Consider the following 13547-nt stretch of genomic DNA (forward strand, 5'->3'; position numbering starts at 1 on the left):
TGAAAAAAAAAACCGACATTTTGTCTAATTGTTAACGTTAGTCCATGTTAGTTTTTAATGAATCTATTATTATAAAAAATATTTCCAAAGCCTATAAATTAGCATTTGTAAAAATGTAAACCAAGATTTAAAAAGGCTTTAAAAGTATAGTTAGTTCATCATGCAAACTATTTTGTAGGAATGGATACACAACCTTAAAGTGTTCCTGGTACATTAAACATCCTCCATTGTGAGACTAAAAATACCATGAACTTTCCCATCCCAACTAAACCTTAACTAACGTTTCCTCATGGAATAGCTACTCGACTGATTGTCCTTGTGATTCTGAAAGAAAACGCGCCGGCTGTCTACTTGTGCTATATTAACGATTACGAATGCAACTTTAATGCGCATCTGATTGATGGATAAACCACGCGCTCTTATTTCAGTGTAATTAATGTTGTAGTTATTTCATCAGTTCAGTTTAACGACATTAAGTTACATTTCATTCATCATTCATGATTAATTGGAAGCGTGTGCATTTTAGACATCTATTATACGTTTTCTCTTTCCATGTAATAAATGCGCACCCTTGAATAAGTGGGGTTTTACTTTAACTGCTCAGGACGGGTATGACCCATTTCCGTAAAACTTCAGTAGCCTATCTTATCTTAAAGAAAATAACGGTGACGTTTCCACGCAACGAACGCGTTGTTTCATAGCAGTGACCGCGCAATGACAGCTTTATCGATGGCTTGCTTTCTCGATAGAGAGCTGTTATCTGCTCATGTGAACACCTGTCCTGAGGAGAGCTCAAACACGGACTGCTCAAAAATCTGTAGATGAGAGCTATATGGGACCGAGCGCGAGCGAAATCCAGTGAAAGATGGTAAGAGTGCAGCGAGTATGTGAGAGCTGTGAGGACGCGAAATGACGCCGCACAACGCCTCATTAATTCGCGCATGTAGTCATTTAATGTTTATATGTTTTAAAGCACTGAATCGATATAGAATCGCAAATTATTCGATTCTTAGCATTTTAAATCGAATATTGACCGAAATAAACGATTCACGATTCGAAATACATGTTTCAAGATCGATGCATATGCATCGTCAGGATTTGTAATCGATGCATCGAGAAAACGAATGAATCGTTACACCCCTAGTGTTTACTGAACAGTTAACCGGATCCCACTGACGCTGGTAACACCAAGAAGTGAAAAACTCTCGAAATAGTGAATATAGTTTCCTCGTAGCGGGAGCTCTGGAGCTTAGAATGGTCTCAACAACCTCGGTTGAGAGACCACTCTCTATGAGTTGGGCCCCCTCAGAGGCCAAACCCACAGTTTCCAAATCCCCTGCCGGGGGTGCAATATTGCATCCCCTGCCTGAGACAGAAGGTCTCTCCTGATCGGGACCTCCAAGGGAGGTCCGTCGAGGAGAAAAATTAGGTCCGTAAACCAAATTCAGCTCGGCCAGGGTGGTGCTACTAAATAGGCTTATTCCATCCTGGCGGAATCACTCCAGAACTCCTGGGAGCAGAGCAACAGGGGGAAATGCGTACAGACGTAGCCTCAGCCACGTCTGCACCATAGCAACCAGCCCCGAGGGGACTGGTTGAGTGAGGGATAACCAGAGTGGACAGTGCGTCGTATGCTGAGACGAGAACAAATCCACTTCTGCCTGGCCATAAAACTCCCATATTTGCTCCACCGCCTCGGGGTGGAGTCCCCTGGCCTCAGCCCCTGCCTCGACAGGGTGTCTGCTCCAATATTCTGGCCCCCCTGGAATATACACTGCCCTCAGACAGCGTAATTTCCTGAGGTACCAAAATAATAGGCCACCAACGTGTTGTCTGTGGGTCAAGAACCAGAGTTTCCTCTATATATCCAAGGCGCGGGGATACTGCCGCGTGATCTTGATCGTACGGAGTGGGTTTCCCCTCAGGGAGAACCCTCTGGTCCTGAGCCACCACTGAAAAGGTCTCACGTACAGCAGGTCAAAGGGTATCACATTGAACGCTGCTGCCCTGAGGCCTAACAGTCACTGTTTCAGAACAACACATGATGGCCCCTCAGGTATGGGAGGAGATGTCTCAACGCATTGAAGACGACCATCATCTCTAGGCAATTCATGTGCCAAGCGAGATGATGACTCCTCCCAAGCCCTGAGCTGAGCGGCCTTCCAATACCGCTCCCCAGCCGGTGAGGGAAGCATCTGTCGAGATAGCAACTCGATGGCAAAGAGCTCCCAACACCGAACCCTGGGTTAAGAACCAGTGTTTCCTCCATATAACCAAGGCACGAAGGCACCGCCGCGTGATCTTGATCATACGAAGTGGGTTTCCCCTCGGGGAGAACCCTCTGGTCCTGAGCCACCACTGCAAAGGTCTCATGTACAGCAGGCCAAAAGGTATCCCGTTGGACGCTACTGCCACAAGACCCAACAGTCTCTCGAACTGTTTTACAGTGCGTGACTGGTCTAGCCTCAGCTCTTTTGTGGCTGTTAGGATAGCAGCTACACGAACGGGCGACAGAGTGGCCTGCATCGTCACTGAATCCCATACCACACCAAGGAAAGTGGTTCTCTGTACTGGAGAAAGCACACTCTTCTTGGCATTGAGCCTCAACCCCAACATCTGCATATGAGTGAGAACGACACCTCGGTGCCGAACCGCTAACTCTTCTGATTCCGCTAGAATCAGCCAGTCATCTATGCAATTCAGAATGCGTATACACTGCAGCCTGGCGGGGCCAGAGCTGCGTCTACACACTTCGTGAATGTGCGGGGTGATAGAGCTAGACCGAAAGGAAGTGCCTGATACTGGTGTTCTTTGCCCCAAAGAAAACCTCAGGAACCTCCTGTGCTGAGGGAGGATGGAGATATGGAAGTATACGTCTTTTAGATCTATCGTGACAAACCAGTCCTCGGATCTGATTTGAGTCACGATCTGTTTGAGTGTCAGCATCTTGGACTTGAGTTCCAGCACCAAACACTCCAACAGACGAAGATCTAGTATGTGACGCAGCTCTCCATCCTTTTTTTGGAACAATGAGATAACGACTGTAAAGACCCGACGCAATGTCGGGTGAGTACACCTGCTCTATAGCTTTCTTTGCTAACAGGGCCTTTACCCCTTGCTCCATTACCAGAGAGATTACCATTACCCATAGAGATATATTTGGCAGTAGCTTCCGCGCTGCCAGAAAATCTACCATGGGAACCAGCCCCTCGAGGCTGGCCTCTGGTGTAATAAAGACAGCCAGTTCGGGGACCTGAAACATACTGGCAGGAACCACCCGAACTGACTGTTTTCGAACCCCCCTCAGAGGGCGCGAGTCCGACGCAATGTCGAGTTGATGCTGCGCCAGAAGCTCGCTGGAGAACGCTGCGCCCCGAAGCACCAAGGGTGGCGGGGTTGGCAGAACGGTCCCCTGAGGGCACAGAGATGGAAAGGGCACCGTATAATGAGGTGTACACCATTCCACCCCGGTTGGGGCTGCCCTCACCGGTCTGACGCCGTGGCGCCAGACCTTTTCTTTTGAGCCGCGGCCTTCTCAGCATGAAGAACGGTCCTCGGATCCGGCTTCTGCTTTGAAGGCTTTGCCTGCTGTGTTGTGTATGAGAAACTAGCCGGCTGGAGCTGCTCACGCCCATCAGCCCCAGTGGGTTGGACATAGCGAGGGAGAGATTATCTTGTATCTTTCTCCATGATTCCCATCAAATTGAGCCAGAGGTGTCTCTCAGTGACCACAAGGGCTGCCATCCCTGAGAGATAAATCTGAGGCCCGACGGAGTTCTCAAACCCCATCGGGCCAAACTCCCTCACTTCTGTCCAAATACCACAGCAGGTCAGCCTGATATGCTTGCAGCACTGCTATAGTGTGCAAGCAGGCTCATGCTAGACCCACTGCCATATATGCTTTTCCCACTAGATTAAAAAATAGTTTTCTTTAATGGTTTAGTGAGAGAAGCCGACGCCTTCAGGGACGATACTGAACCGGGAGACATAGCTCGCAAGTGTCTGTTCTACCCGGGGTATTGCCCCATAGCCATACTCTCTTAACCCCCAAATATCTGAATATACATGAATGTGGGGCTAAAAAATTAGTAAGGCTTTTTCCATGATCTAGACAGCTCGCTGTGCAGATCGGGAAAAATGGAAGGCCCCGTGATGGAGGTGGAAAAATAGAGGGAAGGAAACTCGTTCAATTTATTTTAAGGACGAGTGCCCCCTTATTTCTGCTGGCCATTAAATATTTAATTTATCTACAGCCTTAGTAAACACCTCCACCAGCTTATTATTATATATATTTTTTTATATATACATTCTTTAAATATATACTTATACTTTATTTTATATATAATATATAAACTATCATATATATATATATATATATAGGCTATATATAATTCTCATACGCTGGGGAAGAGATGGAAAATCCACTTCCCCCATGATTGTGTCACTTTCAATGCCCAGCACATCTAACTCCTCGGAGGTAGAGCACTGAAGCATTGATTTCTCACCCCGGGTGGAAGAGACCGCAGCGCGGGCTTCTGAGACCGGCGAGAGAGCACTGGATCCCTCGTGGAAAGGGAGGAGATAAGATCCGCGGACCCGTCTCCAACCCCGTAAAGAGATCCTATTCGCGATCCACAGGAATGCATTCTCCGCGCTGACTCGGCAGACGCGGATCCTGCACCCTGAGGATCGCGAGCCCGGGAGTCCGTGAAAGGAAGTAGGGACAGGTGCGAAAAGCCTCACATTGTCCAGTAGAGTAGACCGCTGGAGAGTAGCAGACCAGGGAACCGTGGTGCTAGGGACAAAATCCCCTGGCACCCGCAGCGGCTGTCCATAAACAAGTTCCACGGATGAGGACTGAAGGTCCTCCTTTGGCGCAGTCCTGATGCCCAGCATCACCCACGGGAGCTTGTCGACCCAGTTGCTGTCTTTGAGGCTGGCACGCAGGGCAGCCTTCATCGACCTATGAAAACGTCCGTTAGCCTGCGGATGATATGCGGTCGTGCGGTGGAGATTCACACCGACAGCGTCTCTGTGCAACAGCGTCCCACAGCTCAGACGTGAACTGCGCGCCTCGGTCAGAGGACATGTCCGAAGGGGTGCCGAAACGGGCAAACCAGGTGCCAATAAATGCCCGTGTCATCTCGACGGATGCCACCGACGTCAGTGGCACAGCCTCAGGCCAGTGGGTGGTCCTGTCAACCATGGTTAACAGATACGTGAAACCGTGAGAGGAGGGCAGAGGACCGACCAGGTCCACGTTTACATGGTCAAAACGCCTCTCAGGAACCGGGAAAACTCTAACGGGGCTTTAGTGTGGCGGTGTACTTTGGCCCGTTGGCATTCAACACAGGTGTTAGCCCAGTCCCTAACATTCTTCTTGAGGCCGTGCCAAACGAACTTTGCTGCAACCAGTCTCTGTGACGCTTTTGAACCTGGGTGGGAGAGACCATGGATGGCATCAAAAACTTGTCGTCTCCATTCCGAGGGAACGACCAGCCGAGGACTACCTGAGGAGATGTCACACAGGAGCATAGTGCCGGCATCACCAAAAACCACGTCCTCGATCTGCAGCCCTGTATTCGAGGTCTTCGGGAGTTGCACATCCGGGTCTGTGGACTGAGCCGCCGCCATGTGGTCGTAATCCAAACCAAGATGGACTGCCCCTGCCACAGCCCGTGATAGGCAGTCCGCCACGCGGTTGTTCTTACCAGCAACGTGCTGCAAGTCCGTGGTGAACTCTGAAATGTAGGACAGATGACGTTGCTGGCGGACGGACCACGGCTCAGCCACCTTGGCCATGGCAAAAGTTAGTGGCTTGTGGTCTACAAAAGCAGTGAAGTGTCGGCCTTCCAGCATTGAACGAAAGTGTCTGATGAATACTTTTTAAAAGTATTCTAAAGCACAATGTTCTTCAAGATCATTCAAATCTGTAAATATCACTCATTTATGGTGAAATGATCATTCTTTAATGTTCCAAGTGTTGAGTGTGTAACTTCCTCAATGATTTCTAGACCAGCTTTATAAAGTGGTGCTCACACGAGTGTTCAGCTACTCGGGTTGTTTTGGTTCACTCTGCTGTTTGTTTGACCTACTTCTGCCTGTTAAAACGTCAGACGTTTATTGGTAAAATCTGAAGATCCAATGATCTCTTGAATTTCCATTTCTGCCCATTTAAAGTTGCAGAACGAACAGACTTTTCATGTTGTTTTTTCCCCCGCTGTGACTCATAATGATGTACTGATCCACTGAGAAAAGTCTTTTCAGTGATAAATCTGCTCTTATGCCATATGACACAATTAATATTCTCATTATGAGAATCCTCCATTAAAGCCCTTAAAAGGTTTGAACACATTGGGTGTATTTACACAGTGCTTTACTGATCCAGTTGGCTGCTCGGTTGGACAGATCTCCATAACACTGGCTCACAAAGTCCTCATACATTACCGTGGCCAAAGCATTGATACTGGCAGCTACTGTGCTGAAAAAGAGAAACAGAACATGATGTCTCCTTTTATAGGTCAGAAGTATTGCTCAGCTATATGAAATAGCTATATGTCTCTAAATCAGTGGTACCGTATTTCTAAATCTAAGAAACATCTTTATAATTAAACATTGTATTCGGGGTCTTAAGCAAAAAAAAATTTTATTTAAAAAAATGTAAGCTATATTACTACATTAACGCATATGTTACTGTGAACTTTTGTAATTGTCTGAAACTCATTGAGGGACAAAATGCCTTGGCTTTACCTCAGAGTCCCACTGAATGCACATGCAACAAATAACCCAGGCAATCCTGGAAATGCCCCGAGAATTTCCATCACAAAATATGGCATGAGCTGAGAAGAAATGGATACGCTAACGTTAACGATATGACTTACCTCACTTTAGTGAGTGCCAATAATAATACTGCTAAACAAATTATATTTAACCATTGACATGTGGATGCTCTAATGTTTCATTCAGGTGATTATATTTTAGAGGTTTATTTCAAATAAATGTATATCATCACCTGGTCTGGTGCAGAGACCAATCCACTTGACCAGGGGTCACAGTCGGAGTAGAAAGCGTACATCATTAGACCAGATATAACAGCACAGAACAAAATTATCCACAAACCCAGCAGATTCAGATACAGAGCCCTAAGACAAAAGAAAGACATTTTTTTATTAACTGAACTCGAACTGAACTTGAATTTTCAGTCTATATTTGTAAAATCAGAAATGCAAAAAGTAGTAGAAGTAAAAAAGGAAATTGCATTTAAGTTAAAGAATGGGTAAAAAATGTCAAAATATCTATAAAAAAAGTACAAGTTAGATTAACCCTCTGGTGCTGTTCGTTCAATTAGGTTTTGTTTTTTAAGAATTTCTAAACGTTAAGGTTCCCCTTCAGGGACTACCGCTGCGTGTAATCGCAGTGGGAACGCCCTCCAGCGTGACGCGTCTGAAGCATGAATGAAATCAGTCAATGGAGAGAATGAGCGTACGGCGAGTGACGTCATCGACCAGGAAGCTATAAATATCCCCTGAGCACACAATACGCCAGCTTTTGTTACTTCAGCAGGCTCTGTGTGTGTCTGAAATCTATCGATTGTGTTTGTCTGTTTTAGACAGGAGTTTCTCACTATATATATATATATATTATATATTAAAAAAACAATATGAGCGAGCAGTATAGAAAGTGTGTTTCCCCCTGTACACGCGGGTAGGGATTCACACGAGTTATGTGTGGCTTGTTTGGGAGTGCAGCATGCCCAGTCGGCTCTCGAGGGAGTCGATTGTCAGCATTGCGAGCGTTTTCCCTTGAGAACTCTGCGCTCGCGGCGATCGCTCTTCGAGGAGAGTGATTTGCTGCGAGCTCCCCGAGGCTCGGGTCCCGCTTCTGTTGAGGCAGAGCGGCGGCGCTTGTCTTGGGGCTCGCAGATGGATCTCACGGGCGACGTTGAGACGGGCTCCGCCCTATCTCAGCTATCTCCGGCGAGATCTAGTGCCTCTCATCCGGGTCTCTGGAAGCACGCGCTGCGGCGGTTACTTCTGCCTGGGTGGAGGCACATGATGATGTTGAATTAAGATTGTCCAGTTCTGAGGAGCTGGATGTCGAAAGTTTTGTATCAAAGGAAGTTTGTCACATTATACTGCAAATGATGAAGGTTTGATGGATGTGTTATCTCGGGCTGTTGAAAAGCTCAGTATCGAGTGGCCAGCTGATAGACAGGAGTCTAAAAGTAAACTAGATGTTTGATTTCTGTCTGCACGACCTCAACCTTCTCGCCGGTGCTTACCGTTCTTCCCAGATTTTCATGCTGAGGTTTCAAAGACCTGGGTTAGACCGGTCTCAAGCAGAATTTACACAAATCAGTCCAATGCTTATGAAAAAAAAAATAATAACATTGTTGGTGCTAAATCTGCTGGTTATGTGACGATGCCGAAGGCAGAGGAGACGCTCGTGAGCTATCTCTTGCCTGCTTCATCGTCTTCACTTAAAGCACCGGCTCTGCCCTCTAAACCACTATAATACTTCTGTGTTAGTGGGGAAGGCTTACTCGGCGGCGGAGGGCAGTCGCCGAGTACCTCAAAAAGAGCGCAGCAGAAACGGAGTGTCGCGTCTCGTCCCCCCCCCCCCCCCCCCCCCCGCAGAGAAATTGGAGGGACGAGGCGGGGCGCTCTCCGGCGTGACCTTCTCGCGGTAGGGCTGATCTGAGGACAGTCATTATCACCAAGAAGGCCGCGTCGAAAAAATCCTGACGTGCTGAACGTCAGGACTCTGAGGAACCATCGTGAAAGACTTGAGTTCACTGCACAAAAACACGGTGCCCTGTCTTTCCCGATGCCCTCAGGGGTCTGCTCTGCTAACCCTGCCTTCACAGGGCCTTCACTCGGGATGTTCAAATCAGATCCGAGGACTGGTTTGTCACGATAGATCTAAAGGACGCTTACTTCCATGTATCTATCCTCCCTCAACATAGGAAGTTCCTGAGGTTCGCTTTCGGGGGCGAAGCGTACCAATATCGGGTTCTTCTGTTCGGCCTAGCACTGTCACCCCGAACATTCACGAAGTGTATGGATGCTGCTATAGCCCCGCTGAGGTTACAGGGCATCCGCATTCTGAATTATATAGACGATTGCTTGATTTTAGCTCAATCGGAACAACAGGTGGTTCGGCACCGAGATGTCGTTCTTGCTCATATCAAGAGACTGGCGCTGAGGCTCAACGCCAAAAAGAGTGTTCTTTCTCCATTACAGAGAACCACTTTTCTAGGTGTAGTGTGGGATTCAACGACGATGCAGGCACGATTGTCACCTGCTCGTATTGCTTTGATTCTCGCCGCAGTAGATCAGGTCAAGCTAGGCCAGTCATCCACTGTAAAACAGTTCCAGAGACTGTTTGGTCTCATGGCAGCTGCGTCCAACGTGATACCTTTTGGCCTCTTGCACATGAGACCGTTACAGTGGTGGCTCAGAACCAAGGGATTCTCCCCGAGGGGAAATCCGCTTCGCATGATCATGAGTTCGCGACGGTGTCATCGCGCCCTGATCATGTGGAAAGATCCTTGGTTTCTGTCCCAAGGCCCTGTGTTAGGAGCTCCTTGTCGTCGCGTTATGCTAACGACAGATGCCTCTCTCACGGGTTGGGGGGCGATCATGGAAGGTCGCCCGGCTCAGGGTCTGTGGGAGGACCATCATCGTCTGTGGCACATAAACTGCCTAGAGATGTTGGCGGTGTTTCAGGCTCTGAAACACTTCCTCCCAGACCTAAGGGGGCACCATGTTCTTGTCCGGACAGACAACACATCGGTGGTTTCTTATATCAACCATCAGGGGGGTCTGCGTTCTCGCCCGCTTTACAAACTGGCATGTCAGATCCTTCTATGGTCCCAGGGGAAAATTCTTTCTCTGAGAGCTATTTATCTCCCGGGGTATTTAAATCAGGGGGCAGACATCCTGTCAAGACAGGGGCCGAGGCCCGGGGAATGGAGTCTTCACCCCGAGGTGGTGGAACTCCTATGGAAACATTTCGGTCGTGCCGAGGTAGACCTATTTGCTTCTCGAGAAACATCACACTGTCCACTGTGGTTCTCTCGCAGCCATCCAGCCCCGCTGGGGTTGGATACGATGGTACATCTGTGGCCGAGGTCACGTCTGTACGCATTACCCCCGATCACTCTGCTTCCGCGAGTTCTGGAGAGGGTTCGCCGGGACGGGCTCAGTCTTCTGCTAATTGGCCCGTTCTGGCCGGCTCGAGTATGGTTTGCGGACCTAGTGTCTCTTCTCGACGGCTCTCCTCTCGAGATACCGATCAGGAGAGACCTACTCTCTCAGGCGGCCGGGTCGATTCTTCACCCCTGCCCAGAACTATGGAGGCTGTGGGCTTGGCCTCTGAGGGGGCCCAGCTCATAGATTCTGGTCTCTCGACTGAGGTCGTTGAGACCATCCTCAAATCCAGAGCTCCCTCCACGAGGAAGTTATATGCCGCGAGGTGGAAACTTTTCACCTCTTGGTGTGGAGAGCGCCAGCAGGACCCAGTTAACTGACCGGTTGGTACAGTGCTGGATTTCCTGCAGGACCGTCTCTCCACAGGGTTATCCCACTCCACACTGAAGGTGTATGTGGCGGCCTTAGCTGCTTACCACGCCCCTTCAAGTGGAGGTTCCCTCGGGAGACACCCACTTATATCTCGCTTCCTTCGTGGCACCTTGAGGCTGAGGCCTGCAGTTCGCACGAGGGTACCAGCTTGGGATCTGGCCGTCGTCTTAGAAGGTCTCTCCCTAGCTCCTTTCGAGCCCATCGAGGAAGTTTCGGAAAAGTTTCTTACTCTAAAGACTATCCTTCTTCTCGCTATCTCATCTCTAAAAAGAATTGGAGATATTCAAGCACTTTCGGTGGCTCCCTCGTGCCTGGAATTTGCTCCTGGTATGGTTAAGGCCTTTCTCTTTCCGAGACCAGGTTATGTTCCTAAGGTTCCAACTGTTTCTGTTAGACCTATAGTTCTGCAGGTTTTTCTGTCCTCCGCCTTTTCTGACGTCAGACCAGGAGAAACTTAATTTGCTGTGCCCAGTTAGTGCTTTAGATGCTTACGTCCACAGAGCTGCCCTGTGGAGGAGATTGGAACAACTGTTCGTCTTTTTGGGTCACCTAAGAAAGGGTGTCCTGCATCTAAGCAAAGGATGAGCAAGTGGGTGGTCGAGGCCATCTCACTTGCTTACGGTTCGGCCCATCAGCCTTCACCTTTAGCTGTAAGGGCTCATTCCACCCGGAGTATGGCTGCTTCTACAGCTCTTCTTTCAGGAGCTTCTCTTCAGGACGTTTGTGATGCGGCAGGCTGGTCCTCACCGCACACTTTCGTCAGATTTTATTCCCTTGACCTTAGCTCCACTCCAGGGGCTCAGGTTCTCTCGTCGGTTTGTGTCTCCTGATGACACAAGACGGGGATTTGGTAGTATGGGGATGTGGGTATTGCGTTCCCACTGCGATTACACGCAGCGGTAGTCCCTGAAGGGGAACGTCCCGGGTTACGTATGTAACCCTAGTTCCTCGAAGGGACGGACGCTGCGTGTCCTGCCATACTCTCGGGATCCCCTTGGGTCGCTTGCTTCAGTAACTTTTAAGCTGGCGTATTGTGTGCTCAGGGGATATTTATAGCTTCCTGGTCGATGACGTCACTCGCCGTACGCTCATTCTCTCCATTGACTGATTTCATTCATGCTTCAGACGCGTCACGCTGGAGGGCGTTCCCACTGTGATTACACGCAGCGTCCGTCCCTTCGGGGAACTAGGGTTACATACGTAACCCGGGACGTTTTGCTATGTGAACACACAAAAGAAAATCATGGACATGATTCGAAAATGTTACATGGTCCTGAAAAAAATATATATATAGACACACTTGTTCACGGTCAAAAATGACTGCATTGGAAACGAATAGGAGATTAATTTCATCTAGAGGAAACGCTTGGTACTGCGCCCAAACAAAATCTTACTGAAAGTTATTTTTTTTACAAATCAACCAAAAATGTGGAGGACAACTTGTTTAGATTGATGGTTTTGATTTTCTCACAGTTTTAAAACATGTTTTGGAAAATAGATATTTCAATATAAAATGTAAAAATAGTATTTTTGAATTTTTTCATAATAATAAACTTAAAATTCTATAACTTTTTTGGTTTCACTTTTTTGTTTACTTTCACTTTAGCAATAATCTAATCCAAGTGACTTCTTTAGAAAGAGACCAATCTTCTGTGCTCCAAAGCAATCAAGATTTACAACACTTTAAGTTGGAAATGTCCTTTTCAGGCCTATGCTCAAAAAGTGGTTAACAGGTAATAAATGGATCATAACTATTCCATAAATATAATTTCGTTCCATAAAATCCCTTAAAATACAAAATATTAAATAACAAACATTATTGAACTAAAATATAGTGCTTTCATTTCATTGAAATAAAAAAATGATTTATATGATTTAAAAAAAACAGTCATTTGTGACCGCCACACGAGCAGCACCAGAGGGTTAAGAAATATTCAAGAGCATATAGGGATGTGGAAGATGTTTTTATCCAAAGTGACTTACATTGTATATATTTGATCAGTTCATACATGACTTTGATGTCGCTATTGTACTGTTTATGTTACAAGAACATGTAAAACATTTAAAAAAGGAAAAAACAAATTTCACAAAATATGTCATTACATAATGAACTAATTTTCACCACTGTTAATAATTAAACATATTGATTTGCAAAATGGCCAGATAAATGTATTTGTATAAATACATAAATGTTTTTATTTAAATAATTTAATAGTAATCAGATTTTTAAAAGGATTTATTTTTTTATTTTTATTTTTTATCAAAATCCATGACCAGATTTTGGGAATATTATGGAAAGTTACATGTAATGGGAGCTCACCAGCGTGCGTGACTTTCTGTTTTGCAAGAGATGCATCTCTGGATCGTTGACTGATTTACCCCATAGATACCCAACCACGTGAAGGTGCCCCCTACAGTCAGGGTCCAGAACGTGTGTCGCCTTAGAGGATTGACGTCAAAGCTGGAAAAATATTTTAACCTGTTACAAATTATCACTATTTAAATGTACTCATTGATGCTGGTAAACAATGTATAAATCATAAATCAATAATGACATGTAATAATAGTACATCTAAAATTAAATAAAGTGCATTTTTATTTATTAAGTATAACCAGTGTCTGAACACATACATACTCAAAGACTTCCATTCTGCCTCCTGTGTGAGCTGTGCTCCAAACAGTCTCAATCCCCCCCGCTCTATTCGCTCCCTGGATCAAAACAGTGAGGAACCCGACCACCATCACCACCATCTGGAAGGCATCTGTCCAGACCACAGCCTTCAATCCACCCTAAACACACACACACTGGCACTGTTTCTACTGTTTCTGTCTGATCACCAGCCACTGAGTCCATGTGAATGCCCCATTCACAAGACTTAAACATTTCTCCAAGGTTTAAATTTACAGTAATATTTCAACGATCAAACATTTCACAAGTTAATTCAAACAGTTCATGTTTTCTCA

General features: G+C 46.6%; 1 protein-coding gene across 1 annotated transcript in view; it reads right to left on the reverse strand.

Moving 5' to 3' along the window:
* The window catches only part of slc5a12 (solute carrier family 5 member 12), a 51356-nt gene that overhangs the window by 14759 nt on the left and 23050 nt on the right, over nt 1-13547 (reverse strand). The window contains exons 5-9 of the mRNA XM_056245718.1: nt 13219-13373; nt 12904-13044; nt 7013-7142; nt 6751-6839; nt 6369-6481 (exon numbers count right to left, since the gene is read on the reverse strand). Of these exons, the coding sequence (XP_056101693.1) occupies nt 6369-6481; nt 6751-6839; nt 7013-7142; nt 12904-13044; nt 13219-13373 (628 nt within the window). The remainder of the gene's footprint in view (nt 1-6368; nt 6482-6750; nt 6840-7012; nt 7143-12903; nt 13045-13218; nt 13374-13547) is intronic.

This window comes from Rhinichthys klamathensis, unplaced genomic scaffold, assembly GCF_029890125.1.
Source record: "Rhinichthys klamathensis goyatoka isolate OS25496 unplaced genomic scaffold, OSU_Roscu_1.1 h1tg000033l_1, whole genome shotgun sequence".
NCBI classification, from domain to species: Eukaryota; Metazoa; Chordata; class Actinopteri; order Cypriniformes; family Leuciscidae; genus Rhinichthys; species Rhinichthys klamathensis.